The sequence below is a fragment of the Azolla caroliniana genome, unplaced genomic scaffold (assembly GCF_043228905.1).
Source record: "Azolla caroliniana isolate FFs.n. ecotype wild unplaced genomic scaffold, voAzoCaro1.0.p SCAF_20, whole genome shotgun sequence".
Lineage (NCBI taxonomy): Eukaryota > Viridiplantae > Streptophyta > Polypodiopsida > Salviniales > Salviniaceae > Azolla > Azolla caroliniana.
The window spans coordinates 7,451,745-7,465,666 of NW_028230455.1; the positions used below are offsets into that span (position 1 = coordinate 7,451,745).

The 13,922-nt window shown below is 37.6% G+C and overlaps 1 protein-coding gene across 1 annotated transcript; it reads right to left on the bottom strand.

Annotated features, from left to right (window-relative positions):
• Positions 1–3,671: 3,671 nt before the first annotated feature.
• On the bottom strand, positions 3,672–12,844 carry LOC147850884 (putative glycerol-3-phosphate transporter 5). The gene is made up of 3 exons (XM_087335647.1): positions 11,562–12,844; positions 4,247–4,801; positions 3,672–4,149 (listed from the first exon to the last, which is right to left on the bottom strand). Exons 1-3 carry the CDS (start codon positions 12,715–12,717, stop codon positions 4,136–4,138), a joined length of 1,725 nt encoding a protein of 574 aa, XP_087191773.1. The 5' UTR covers positions 12,718–12,844; the 3' UTR covers positions 3,672–4,135.
• Positions 12,845–13,922: the final 1,078 nt, after the last annotated feature.

The window sequence follows — 13,922 nt, forward strand, 5'->3', positions numbered from 1 at the left end:
AGAGATTATTTCGCATGCTCCCTCCTCAACCATCTTATTTACTTCTACAATGTCCCTTTGAATAAAATCCCCAAGATTCAACACAATGACAATGTCATGCACAACAACATAGTGATTAATCAATTGTTTGGTCATTCTTCAACTTTAGTTTTGCAAAAAAAAAACTTTATCTCTTTATGTTTTTAAATAACTTTATGAAATGAAGTCATGTTGAATCATTCATGTAGGTGTGCATGCTCCCTCCTCAACCATCTTATTTACTTCTACAATGTCCCTTTGAATAAAATCCCCAAGATTCAACACAATGACAATGTCATGCACAACAACATAGTGATTAATCAATTGTTTGGTCATTCTTCAACTTTAGTTTTGCAAAAAAAAAACTTTATCTCTTTATGTTTTTAAATAACTTTATGAAATGAAGTCATGTTGAATCATTCATGTAGGTGTGCAACGCCTACGTTGTCCATTGTGTGGTGGTGGAAATTTATGATGTGGCATCAACTTGGCTAGTGGATGGTGTTAGATAACATGTCCCTCTAGATGGGAAGAAGAGAATGAACCAAATTGGGTGGAGTAAGTAGGTAATTCGGCTGAGGTCGATAGGCCTCGGTCAAAAACGAAAAATCGACAAATCGAATAATCAATTTAATAGCCAATTCGGGAGGTTATATTTGTAAATAGTCTGAATGTGCCCATTGGGACTATATTTGTAAATAGCCCTGAAAGTTGTATTAGTATAAATTCAACTAGGGCAAACCTTATGAGTAGTTCTAGTATAACCATTATAGTTGTAACAAGTTACAGTGAGTAGTTGCCTTTGTAACTAGTAAAAGTGGGAGTAGTAACTTTGTCCACGTCTATTAGACGAAGACGAGCTCGAGGTTGTTGCCTTCGAGTCTCCTTGTACTCCTCTCTGTACACTTAGTGATTTGTTTCTTGGGGTTTGTGGACCCCCGTGGTTTTTCCCTTTCGGGTTTTCCACCTAAAACATTTTGCGTCTCTGTTCTCTAATTTCTACTTTGTCTGTGTTCTGTCGACTTGTTCTTTGCACCCTAGTACGGAAGTGTAAACCGGTTGTGGACGGCTACAATCCTAATAAATGGTTTAATAGAAAGGTTTTTAGAAGAATGCCCTCTATGTTTCAAATAGCTCTGGTTTATCAATTGCATATAATTGTGTGCTATGGAGTGTTGTGTTGGTGTATTTTTGTTCATGATAAGTGTACCCTATGGGGGGTGCAGGCTTGTGTATGTTTGGGGATCTAGGGGGGACACGGTTATGTTGTTTTGTTGACTAGAATGTTGGCTTGCCTTGTGTATGGAGGCATAGGGGAGCAATGTTGTGGTTAAAGTATGGGGATGAGTGGGAGCTGAAAACATAGTAGCTAACTATATGGTAGGTTGTGTCTAGGAATTTTGTGTTCATTAAGGTAGAATTGATTTGGGATGTGTGATAGACTATCTATATTTTGAGGTCTAGTAGATTGAGGGCATAAAGTTCAAGGGCATTGGTAGGGGTAGGGGTTGTACCATTGAAATATATCAACAAAGGAGAGTAAAGGACTCTATTATGTATAAGGGTGGATGATGGGAACGAAGTACAACTTTTATTATTTATATTGGTGACATGATAATCTCTAGAAGAAGTATTGTTAGGGTTTGTAAGAGTAAATTTTAGGCCAATATTGGTTGTAGTATTATAACTAAATTTAGGTGGTGATGTGGGGGCTGAACCATCTTGCATTTTCATCATTGTTATGAAATCTTGGGCCATGATAGTTTGATATAGAAGTTGTAGTCAATTGTGCGTAGGCATCCTCACAAGTTAAGCAACAATAGCTTCTAATTTCCTTTTGAGACTAAAGGATGGATGTTTTAAGCTTGGTATTTTAGCATGATGGGATAGATTAAGCATGTGCATTAGTCTATTGCTACCAAACTCTACAAGTTGATGAACTTCACCAAATCAGAGAAATCAAGCTTGGTCGTGATTCTGTTTTAGAGGGTTCTCATGACTTTGAGTAGTATGGGAAACTTATAAATAAACTAGTAGTTTTTGGAATTTCTTCTTCAACGTGGCTAAGGTACAACAATAAAAATACTAGTAGATAATGTTATTCTAACAAAGCTTTGACAACAAGATAAAACAACTTCCATACTTCCAGTGACATCATCTTCCTTCAAGTATACCCATTTGTAGGCCAGAAGGCTAAGTAGAGAAATGAGATGGTTCACACAATATCATTTGGAGGTGTGTGAGGGACAACTTGGTATACGTCGCCATCACAAAAATTATGTGACATATACCAAGTTGGCCACTTCATCTATTGTGTTGGTTCATTTAGTGATTGTTACGCTAGTACCCATGTATGATAGTCATTCAACTTTGTTGATGATGCATCTCATTCTAATTTGGCTAAGAGAGTGCTTTGCAATTAGATCTTTTCCTCCACCATAGTTTTTATTACTTCCTACTAGTCCTCAAATCTAGATTTTCATGATAAATTGGACAAAGTTGGCCACTTCATCTATTGTGTTGGTTCATTTAGTGATTGTTGCACTAGTACCCATGTATGATAGTCATTCAACTTTGTTGATGATGCATTTCATCAATTCTAATTTGGCTAAGAGAGTGCTTTGCAATTAGATCTTTTCCTCCACCATAGTTTTTATTACTTCCTACTAGTCCTCAAATCTACATTTTCATGATAAATTGGACTTCCATTAGTCAATCTCTTATTTAACTGTTTTGAGTTCTAGGAATAGCTCTTGCCCATATGATCTTAAGGTGTCAAGATAATTTTCTTCAATAACATATTTAAGGGTGATAGTGGCAAATGTGTTCTGTGACCTTCATCTATCTCTTCTATGCCAACATTGAAGTCCAAGTCTTGTATTTCCCTAGGGCAAACTAACCTTAGTAATTCTTATTTTTCTCTACCTAGATATTCTCTTTGTCATGTTCAAGAAAGTGTTTATGTTTATTCCTAAACATGTAGATCTATTTAAACATCTCATTACCAGTTTTGAGGTTCTTTCATGTGACAAGACAACTCTTGATGAATAGTCCTCTAATGCCTTCTATTAGATTAACCCTCAAGACAAAGTACTATTAGTTACCTAACCTCTCTAACTGATGCACCTCATTACTTAAGTTAATATATGAGCAATTCAAAGATAGTCAAGAAAATCCACATTTCAACTGAGTTCTAAACTCAGATTAATGACTATCCCAGTAACAGAGTACTACTTGAGCCATTCACATAGCATATACTTTCACCTTACTCTAGGTAGCACACTACACTATCTATATAAGAATAACAAAAAGAACGAAAGAGAATTATGAAAGATGGATGCATAATAAAGGTAGCAGAACTTGATTACATCCTCATTTTCTTGCTTCATACATTTCAAATCCATGTTTTGGATGGTTTAGGTTAGCTTTTTCAATCTTCCCACCAACCTCTTTCGTGGTTGTTGGCCGTCTCAAAACTACATTTCTTTACATGTCTCCCTGTTGGACAACTAATAATCCAAAATGGTGATATGTGATCCTAAGAGTATTCCAAGCTTAGGAAAGGAGTTGCTAAATCTCAACTCCAAGTGGATTAATTTAAATGAGGTTGGACACACAAAAGATGTTCCACATATAGCAGACTTGAAACCAACTAATTTAAATGAAACAAGAAAACATAAATCAATAAAGATACAATATAAGGTCGATGAGATTGGAGATCTAACTTGATCCCATCACTGAAAACATGAAATCACTAAGGCTTTGAGCATCCCCATAGTTCTATACATTACCAGGGAAGCCCAAATCAACAGCCAAACCTTTAAATGCCTCCTCTTACAATGTGTTAACCTTTCAAATCGGAAAGGAATAAACAGGAAATACACGAACTTGTTCCACCTAAACCCACCAGCTCAATCTGTATGGAAATCCGTTTCACAGAAATCTCCCTGCTAGGAGTTTTGGCTATTTGTATAGAAATTCAGTAATGATCCTACATGATCCAATTACCTTGTCAAAGAATGCAATGACAAACTATGTACAAAAATGAACTTTGAGTTATCAAAGAATCCGTATTTGAATAGTCATAACCAAAGTAAATACAGTACGCTCCCAGATATCACGGGACAATTTCTGCAAAGCAGCAGAAACACAGTTAGCACATTTCGTTAACATTTAACCAATGGAAGGCCCTAGACGGAATTCTAGGTACATGAAAAAATACACAAACCTCGAAGTTCTTGTTCATCGGCTTCTGATAGAGTAACACCTCGGTACAAGTTGACTTTCTCAACAACTTCAGCCACTGCCAACTTCAATAGAAACAATCCACCAACCAACGAAGATATCGCAAGCATCATAAACACAGCATTCCAGCTTTGAACAGAAACATATCCAGTTAAGAAGGGTCCTATGGCAGCACCAACTGAGCCTGTGCCATCAATTATAGCTGTCACAGTGGCCAAAGCTCTTCCATTTCCCTTTAAAGAGCTATGAGTGCCGAGATCTGCCGAGACTGCTGTTGTGATGAGTGCATAAGGTCCGTTCACAAATATACCCGAGATGATCATTAAGCCTACTGTATGAAGTAACGATACACCCCCATAAATGCGAAAAAGATATAAGGATGGTACAGCACAATACACTAAAACCACAGCAATTATCGCATTGACATTGTATTTATCGGAAAGATGGCCGGCCATAATTCCACCAATTACTCCTCCAATGTCAAATATTGTTGATAGGTAACCTGCCATCTTATCAGAAGGGCGTTGTCCTGCAATACCTGCAGAGTAATAATATTAGAGTCTGAGAACTTGTGTATAGTCTAACTTCTTGATTGTAGAGATTTCTAAATCCTCATGCAAACTCTTCATACCGTATTGAACATATATTGTTTTCCCGAACAACGGAAAGAGAAAATTTTCTCCAATTTTGCATTTTGCCCATTCATAATAGATGACAGATATCTAGAATGTACATGCCTTCAATGCTGTACAGCAGAGGTTCTTCTAAATACAATAGACTAGAGTATTTATGTGAGCAATGGAACTAGAAACAAAAGACGGTTTACAACCATCTTATTTGTATGCCAGTAGTAATTTAGGACACTTGACTTATAGCACAACCGTTATACTGTTGTTTTGTAGATTTGTAGATTTCACAAAGTCTTTCAGTACAATCCCAAGTGCAGCATTATGGAAAAGAACTGACAATTTTGGATTATTGACACTCATAAAAGTAACGGTGACCCAGTGATAGCAGAGACTATGATGCAGGTTGAAGATGAATGAAGATTTTCTAGAGAGTTCATGAGCATGATAGGAATGAAACTAGGATGCCCTCTATCTCCTACTCTACTTAATCTATTTATTGACCAACTAGAAGGGTTCATCCAAGAAGCCTTTGGAGAACCTAAGTAAAAACCATCCATTAAGACGTTTTTAGTATTGCTTCCGATTAATGCAGGCATTGCACCTTTGGCATATTCTCAGCCAAGACTGCCAAAACTTTGAAATACATGAGATACTGTGTCAACATAGTGACCTAGCAATCAAATCTGAAGGTCACCGGCAAGTGATGTAGTAGAAGAGGAGGCAATTGAAATGTGGTTCATAGTTTCAAATACCTTGGAGTAGACATACCAAAACACTTGGAGCTGGCGTGTGATTAGGAAAATGGAACATGTGCTACTTTAATCTCAAAGTCAAATACCCAGTACTACGAATTTCAGGGACATGTGCGATTTGAGTGCACCCCAAAGCAGGAGATTAGAGCCACAGATTAGAGTGGTGGAAACTTGCTTAATTGAGTGAGGTTTGGGAGGTAGTATTTCCACTAATTCATGGAATGGAATCGAGAAAACACAAAAGAAAATGTGATGACACCATTCAGGGGTTAACAGCAGAGCCCCATGCTCTGTAATGCTTCTAGAAACTGGAAGAAGGCCAAGAGTTTTATGCCTTTGTAAGTGTTTACACATTCAAAGGACTGCCTTGAAAGCTTATTGCCGAGGCTGCATCCGAAATTGTATCGTTACACAGAAAAGCCACAAAAAAGCTATTGTTATTATCCAGCTGGGTTTAACACATCCCAAATTGTTTGCAAGACAACATATTGAAGACATAGCATTTATAACGAAGTAAAAGATAGAATGACAGTTTCTGAAATATCTAAATGTGGAGATATAGAAACTAAAAACTATCGTGGGGTTTAACACAGACAGAAGATTAAAGAAAGCAAAAACAGTTCTACGAAACAAACACACACATATGTATATGTGCTATTCAAGATACATAGAATATGCCCTTAGAAGAAGAACTTTAAATGTTGATGGGACAGCTAAGTCATGGTCTCATAAATACCTATTTAATGCTGAGTTAAAATCTTGACCAAGGATGCCATTCAGTATACAAAATATTCTTTAAAAGTTGTATTACAGTTCGGAAAACTAGACTGTACACTCTTAACAAAAATAAAAAAATATTACATTATATACACACATTTAGCTAGTTTAATAGGAGCAACCTAAGGGCCTTTGATCTCAACAACCTCCCACTTAAAGTTGTTGGAGGTTGGCCGCTCCAGACCTGCATTGTCTTTCATCTTTATTATCTCTCTTTTATATTCTAGATTCTTCTCTCTCTAGAATCTGCAACTCTTTAAATGGCTTCTCTCTAGAATGTGCAACGCTTTAAATGCCTTCTCTCTCTTCCACTTTTTCCAAGATATTCCCTCTTATTCCCAGTTTATTGTACCTGTTTAGTAGTACAAGAGTCACTTAACTACCAAACAACCATTTCACCCACTTTCCCTAGTTTTGTATAAATAGGCTATACCAGCCTCTTTTGTAAAGACTTTTATTTTTGTTGCTAACATGCACTACTCTTTACAAACATTTTTTCTATTGCTATCTAACAGCCTTCTCACAGCTTGGCTGTGTCAATTTTGTTCCAACAACTATGTGTCAATTTTGTTCCAACAACTATTCCGCTGTTGCTATTTGATGGAGAGAGATAGAAAAAAGATAGAGAAAAGAAGAAGAAGAGAAAGGAATACTTTAATATACTATTAGGAAAACAGTACCATCTTCTTAGACTCCAAAAGTAACAACCCCAAAGAACTACCTTAATCTCAATGACACTAATTCATAATAGTCTTTCCTTCTTCTTTCTTTCTTCTAATAAGACTCCTATAACTTCTTCTAGCCTTCTTATTCTTCCCTCCTAATTGCTAAGAATACCCTCCTATTTATAGATTTTTAGTTGCATTATTCTTGCTTTTTTCTTTTCTTTTCTTTTTACATATCCTCGAGTTTATGTGAGGTGTTTTCTTATATCACTATTTCTGCTTTGTCATCCAAATTTGTCATACAAGAAAGCTCTCTTCGTCAACTTTCTTATGAATCTTTTCTTTTGAAATTTGGATATGAGATAAAGAAGGTATGAGCTTTTATCTCTACCTTGCTTTTTTTGCCTTTACCTACATCTTTTATTCTTTCTCTTTTTTCTTGCTTTTTCTACTTTTGAAAAACGCCTCTAACTTTATATCCCGTCAAGTTCCTTCGTGTTTTATCCTTATACACCTTAGCATCTAATGTATTTTCCACAGTCTTTTCTTACAAGCAAAAATTGACTTCACATCTTGCTCGTTGAACGAACCATTTATGGTGAGCCTAAAAAAGAAAAAAAAACTCCTTCGCCTAATGGTAGGCTATAGACAAAGAAGGAATATAAATACTAAAAATATAACAAATTATTGTGTGAGAAAAAACCCTCATTACATAGTAGGAAACAAATCTCACATTCCTAGACACACACACCCACACAAACACCTTGACAATTGTCATCACCATCTTCCTCCTTGTCAACACAAAGAAAGAGGTTACCAAAATTATTATGTCTTCGTCAACTCTCCAAACACAAGTAGGGCCATGCGATACATAACTCTTGATAGAAGTAAGCATGTTAACATATGAATAAACCTTTCAAGCGAACAAACTTTTTGCACAAATACCTTCAAAGTTATGAGACTTGTTGGAGTTGTGACCTTTTGAATTACTTCGATCTTTGCTTCATCACATGGTATCAAAGCAGTGAGGTCTCCATATCCTTAGCCTGATTTTTTTTGCCAAAGAGCACACAGACCTATCTTCTTTTATCCCTCTTAGCAACCACCATCCCAACCTACAAAGGAGGTTCTTTTTTCTTTTCCCCTCATCTAATCCTCGCCTAGCATCTAGGAAGGAGTAGAAAGACCCTGAGCATCTACTTACAGCTACTGCAAATTGTCCAGCTCTTGTATGCAAGATATACAATCAGGCTTTTTACGCCCTTTACGACCACACTAAAAGCAAGTGATTTATTTCCCCTTGCTTTTGTTTCTGGACTTTTGTATTGATGTTTTTTTTGTTGCAGCTCTCCCTCTTGTTATGTTATGAGGACTAGAAGACTCCACACTTGCTTTTTCACTAATTTCTGCATTAGGTATTGCTCTTCTAACTCCATCAAATGTAGGACTTCCACTATTTGAAAGTGAAACTATAAGAGCCTCCCATGTTTCAGGCAATATTGTGAGTAAGAAGATTGCCTTCATTTTGTTATTGAAAATTTGCAATCCCACATATTGAAGTTGATTGAGTAGAAGATTGAATGTTGAAATGTGTTCAGCTGCAAACTTGGCATCTTCAAGTCCTGCAACCATGAGCCTTCTCGTCAAGTGAACTTGATTCACTGTAGTGGTTGACTCATACATAGTCTTCAGTTTGCACCACATCTCATGACCAATAGTCAGCCCCTTAATATTTCCTAAATCTTCATCTGACACTCCCATGTAAATGTAGGCAGTTTCCTTACAATTGAGCAGGTTCCAAATTGTGTCATCCATACCAGCTGATTTGTTTCCCTCCAATGCTTCTACACATCCTTGTAAGTAAAGTGTGCTTACCATTCTAACATTCCATAAGTTGAATCCACTCCCATCAAATTTCCTGAATTGTACCTCAACATTGACTGATGTATTTTGCATGGTAAAAGAAGGAATACCGAACAACATGAAAACAAAACTCCCACTTATTCAATGTGGAAGACTAAGCAATGGAGATTCTAAATGAATGCAATGCTCACTTTGATACTAGTTGCAACAAACCAGAAGATAGAATGACAGTTTTCTAAAATATCCAAAGGCAGAGATATAGAAACTAAAAACAATTGTGGGGTTTAACTCATATAAGAGATTAAAGAAAACAAAAGCCCGCCACTTAAAAAAAAGTAAAAGGTAGGAGTGCACACATATATGTGTTATTCAAAATACATAGAATATGTTCTTAGAAGAACAGCTATAAATGCTGATAGGATAGCTAAGTGTTGGCTTCATAAATACCTATTTAATGCTGAGTGGGAATTTTGTCCAAGGATCCCATTCCATAGACAGAACATTCTTTTAGAAGTTGCAGTACAGTTATGAAAACGAAACTGTACAAAAATCAGAAAAATATCAAATTATATAGAAACATTTTACTAGTTTAATAGGAGCAACCTAAGGCCCTGTGATCCCAACAGCATCTACTGTTCTGCTGTTCTAGCATTTTACTTTGTAACAATTGCTGGTCCCCTCTTTACAAGTTGGAAAAGCATATGATCAAATTAATTGATGAATAAGTGAACACTTCATCTATCCTCCTGAGACCTTAGTCCCTCTTCTTGTATATGTCTTTGGTAGAGCTATGTATGAAGGCTTCCCTACTAGCTGGACAGAACATAACATTGCACCAATTTTCTAGATTGGAGACCCCATGATACCCGACAACTATGGGACAGTCATTATTGTGCATAACTTGCTCAAACTATATGGCTCGACCCTATATTCAGGAACGCATGTATGGGCAGAGAAAATGGCTGCCCCACAGCCAAATAGGTTTCCAAAAGGGGTTCACTGCTATGGATCCACTGTAGCCCTTATTGAGGAAGGGCAGGTCCATAAAAAGGAGAATCTACTGTTGTTTTGTGGATTTCTATATAAGGCCTTCAATACTGTACCACACGCTCAGCTAAGGCAATTACAAGAGGCCCTTTTAGGTCAGGTAAATATGCAATGACCAGAGGCCCTTGAGTGCCCTTGAGTGCCCTTGAGAGAGAATGAGGACATGCACAATTTCAAGAATCACAAACAAAATTGTGGTGATTTAATACACTCTTAATACCCAACTGCTCTCTACAGGGTAGAAATTTGGGGACTGGGCCTTCATAGGGCAGAAAACTGAAGAGATTAGGAGACCTTTAGTCTCCACGATTGCCCACATGATAAGGAGCAAAGAATCATCCCACAATGATATAATTCAGGCTCAGATGGAAGCAAGTCAGGGCTTGGGTGCTATTCCAATCAGTGACTCCAAAGATAATCTTGTTGGCTGACACACAAGAATAGTTCTAGTCACATGGAATAAATATAAATGCACTATTCTCACTCATTCCAATATAACTTGGATTATCCCCACTTTGACAAGACCAAAAGGTAACATCCACAGAACCTCAATTCTCCCGTTGGGAGGCTGCATGTGCTTGACTTTCTATGGGTGTGTAGCCATTAGTGCCTTTGAGAGACAATGTAGACATATACGATTCTAAAAACCACAAGAAAAATTGTGGTTGTTTAAAATAGAGAGATTTGGAGATCCCTTTGGTCTCCATAATAAGGAGCAAAGTATCAGAACCCAAACATATAATCGGTAAGTTCTATTCTGATCGATAGATTTGGACAAATAATGTCTCACAATAAGTTTCTATTTGTACATACGTCATCAAATGGAATTATCCCCCAGATCACTTATATGGATAAGCATCCCCCATGTGCCCGAAAGTGTGATAAGCAGTTCAGGGCCTTTACATTCAGAGAGTTTTGAGAGAGGCGGATACACATAAATCTGTAGAGGAATAGATATACCAATCGCCCATGAGGAGGAGGAATCAGAGAGAACATTATGTTTTTTGCCCTGGTGTCTTTTATGAAATAAGGAGACGTCACTGCACTTTGTAAAACCTACTGGTCCACCCTGTTATGGGATATGAAGGATAACAAAATGACTCTTAGTGAAAATCTTGTGGGATAGCCAACACATATTAGCCAGTTTTACTAATTTATTTATTTTGGTTTGCTGTCGTTCAAGACAGCAGAGCGTCTTTAGATTTAATCTCTTGATCAGTCTCATAGGCCATTGTGGCCTCCTATGACCATCAATAATTTTTTCTTTGTTTCTTTCTCACAGTCCTATCAGCTGCTGAGGTAGCTTCCAAAGTCTTAGCTAACTTTATAGTTTCAGAATAAGCTCAAAAACAAATTTAATTGTGGTTATGCATGTACATAAGTATGTCCATAGATACACAACCTTACTGGATTCATGATTTATAGCAGCATATAATGGACTGTATACAAACAAATTAAAATATTATAACACAAACAGAATGCTTATGGTGCCATAAAAATTATCCTTACGTGTTATAAAAAGACATAGACTAGATATAAAAGAATGAAAACCTTACATCACTAACCAGTATGCTTTATATAGAAAGGGAGCCAGAAAAGGAATGTGTACGCCACCAGCTTGACAAAGAATAAGCAGAAAGCATATTGTGCTACTCCAGGTATACACCAAGCTTCAGCAAAACCTATTGCAACACCATAATCAGCAACATATGAAGGAACCTCACCATGGTCCTCTGTGGTCCTTAACTCGTGTGATTTCTCATCAAGTGATTCATGAATATCCCAATCTACCCCAAACGAGATTGGAACTTCAACATTTCTAATGGATGATGTATCCTCTACATCTGTGACTACATTTGTCCCTGTTGTGATATGTACATCAGTCAGCAAAAAATCTCGTTCTTCGTCATCTAAAGTTGCACTATGTTGATCAACCTCATGAGGCGATGGGAGGCCCAAACAAGCTGGTTCTACTATCAGAAAGAGAAATATAAACACTCCAAAAATGATGATAGCAAGTGCAGGAAACACAAATGACCATCCCCAACCATATTGGAGGGCAGATGCCGCAACAATGGACCCAGCAATGTTTCCTACAGAAGCATGTGCATTCCATATACCCATGATAAGACCTCTCTTAGTCTTTCCAAACCAATTTCCAACAACCGCCACAACTGATGGCCATCCAATGGCCGAAAGAAGACCTGTGAAGACTTGTACAAGGAAATAATATGGAAAAGAATGGATATTCCACCAATAACCCATGCCAAATAAAAAAACAAATGCACCACTGCCCACCATTCCATATGCGAGAAATTTTCTTAGATCAATACGATCTCCAAGTCGACCCGCAAAATACATACCAACTGCATATGACGCCAAAAAAGCGACATCAACCTCACCAAGGCGGGCCGCGCCAAGAGGCCCATCAAAAGGGGGCCACCCTACTATCAATGGGATGTTGAAAGCTGGAGATGGGGCTAATAACGATCCCACTTGTGATGCTGGGTTAATGTCTACAGAATTACTTCCATCTGGATCCAATACACTCTTCACAATGCTCAATGGCTTTCTGGAGGCATGAAAGCAAGCATATGCAATGAAAGTAAGGAATAGAACAAGTGATCTGTGTTCATGCAGACTAAAATCTTTCTTGAAGAGTTTCCAAGCAAGATAGATTCCGAGGGGTAAATTGCGCTTATTCATGATCATCCCAACCATGGGAATGTTATTATTAGTCTGCAGAGACTAGGGTAAAAGACAGTATCCGTCATGGCTGTGCGTGGATCCAACCTTAGACTAGTAGATCGGACATGTCTGACTGTCTGTGTAAGCCCAACCTTCGAGGGGCTCTTCGTTGATGGCTTTGGAACTCTACTGAATGAAATGTATGTATGTATGTATTTTGTATATGTATAACAGTATATGTATGTATGTATGTATTTGTATTTTGTATATGTATATCAATATGTATGTATGTATAATGTATTGTATGCTTTTGCTTGTGAGGTCTAACTACAGTCTACTACCCAATATTGAAGTGGCCAAAGTGAGGGAATTGCGGGCGTGGACGGTGCAGGTCGCTCAACTGCGGGCCCGTGCGATCAGCACCATCCGATGTGGACAAAAAGCTGACAACCTCTGTCATAAGGAGCTCGACTCTCTTACAGCCTCTATCACTAGGAGCTCGACTCTCAAAAAATTAAAAGTAATAAGAGTTATTTGTAAGATTTGTTAGGTCTATGTTTCAAACCTTTTTCTTCTTTGAATTCTTTCTTTTTGGTTTCTTCTTCTTCGAATTCTTTCTTTTTTAGGGTTTCGACATTTGGTTTAGGATATGTAGTCACTTTACATTTCATTTACATTTAAGGGGTCGTAATAGTCTAAAAGGTTTAAAATTGTCATCATCAAACACTTAACCATATGTTGTTGAGCGTACCTTTGTGCCCTAGTATATAACTAAACATTTGCAAACTTTGATTGATGCAAGTGGACTTATGCTTTAGTTGTGTTACGGGCATGACCATATAATGTCCCGTGGTGAGAATTTACCATAGTATTCTATACACGTGGATAAGTGTGAGGGTTAAACGAGAGTGTAAAGAAGGGGAGGATTACTTTTAATCCTCGGGATTGAGACAACCCATTAGGCCAAGTGTGAACTTGCCTAGGGGCCTTGGGTCTTGCTATAAATATGAGGCCTAGCTACCCTCATTTCATCATCTTTTGACTACATCGAGTCGTACCTGATGCCAACACCAGGTACGACTCGATGTCATGATGGTGGTATGGGACGCTAATCGAGGCTAGAGTCCATATTGATCCCTTTGCTCGGGGGTGGTCGGGTGGATTGGCACCCTTCTTTCTGTCTCTCCTTTCTTATGTTTATCTATATTTCATCCTTATCTCATGCTTACGTTATACCA

Excerpts from the sequence above, each read along its gene's own strand:
- LOC147850884 (XM_087335647.1), bottom strand. The coding sequence starts at position 12,717 with ATGGTTGGGATGATCATGAATAAGCGCAATTTACCCCTCGGAATCTAT. Across the intron at positions 4,802-11,561 it reads TTTCTATATAAAGCATACTG|GTATTGCAGGACAACGCCCT; the intron begins GTTAGTGATGTA and ends ATTACTCTGCAG.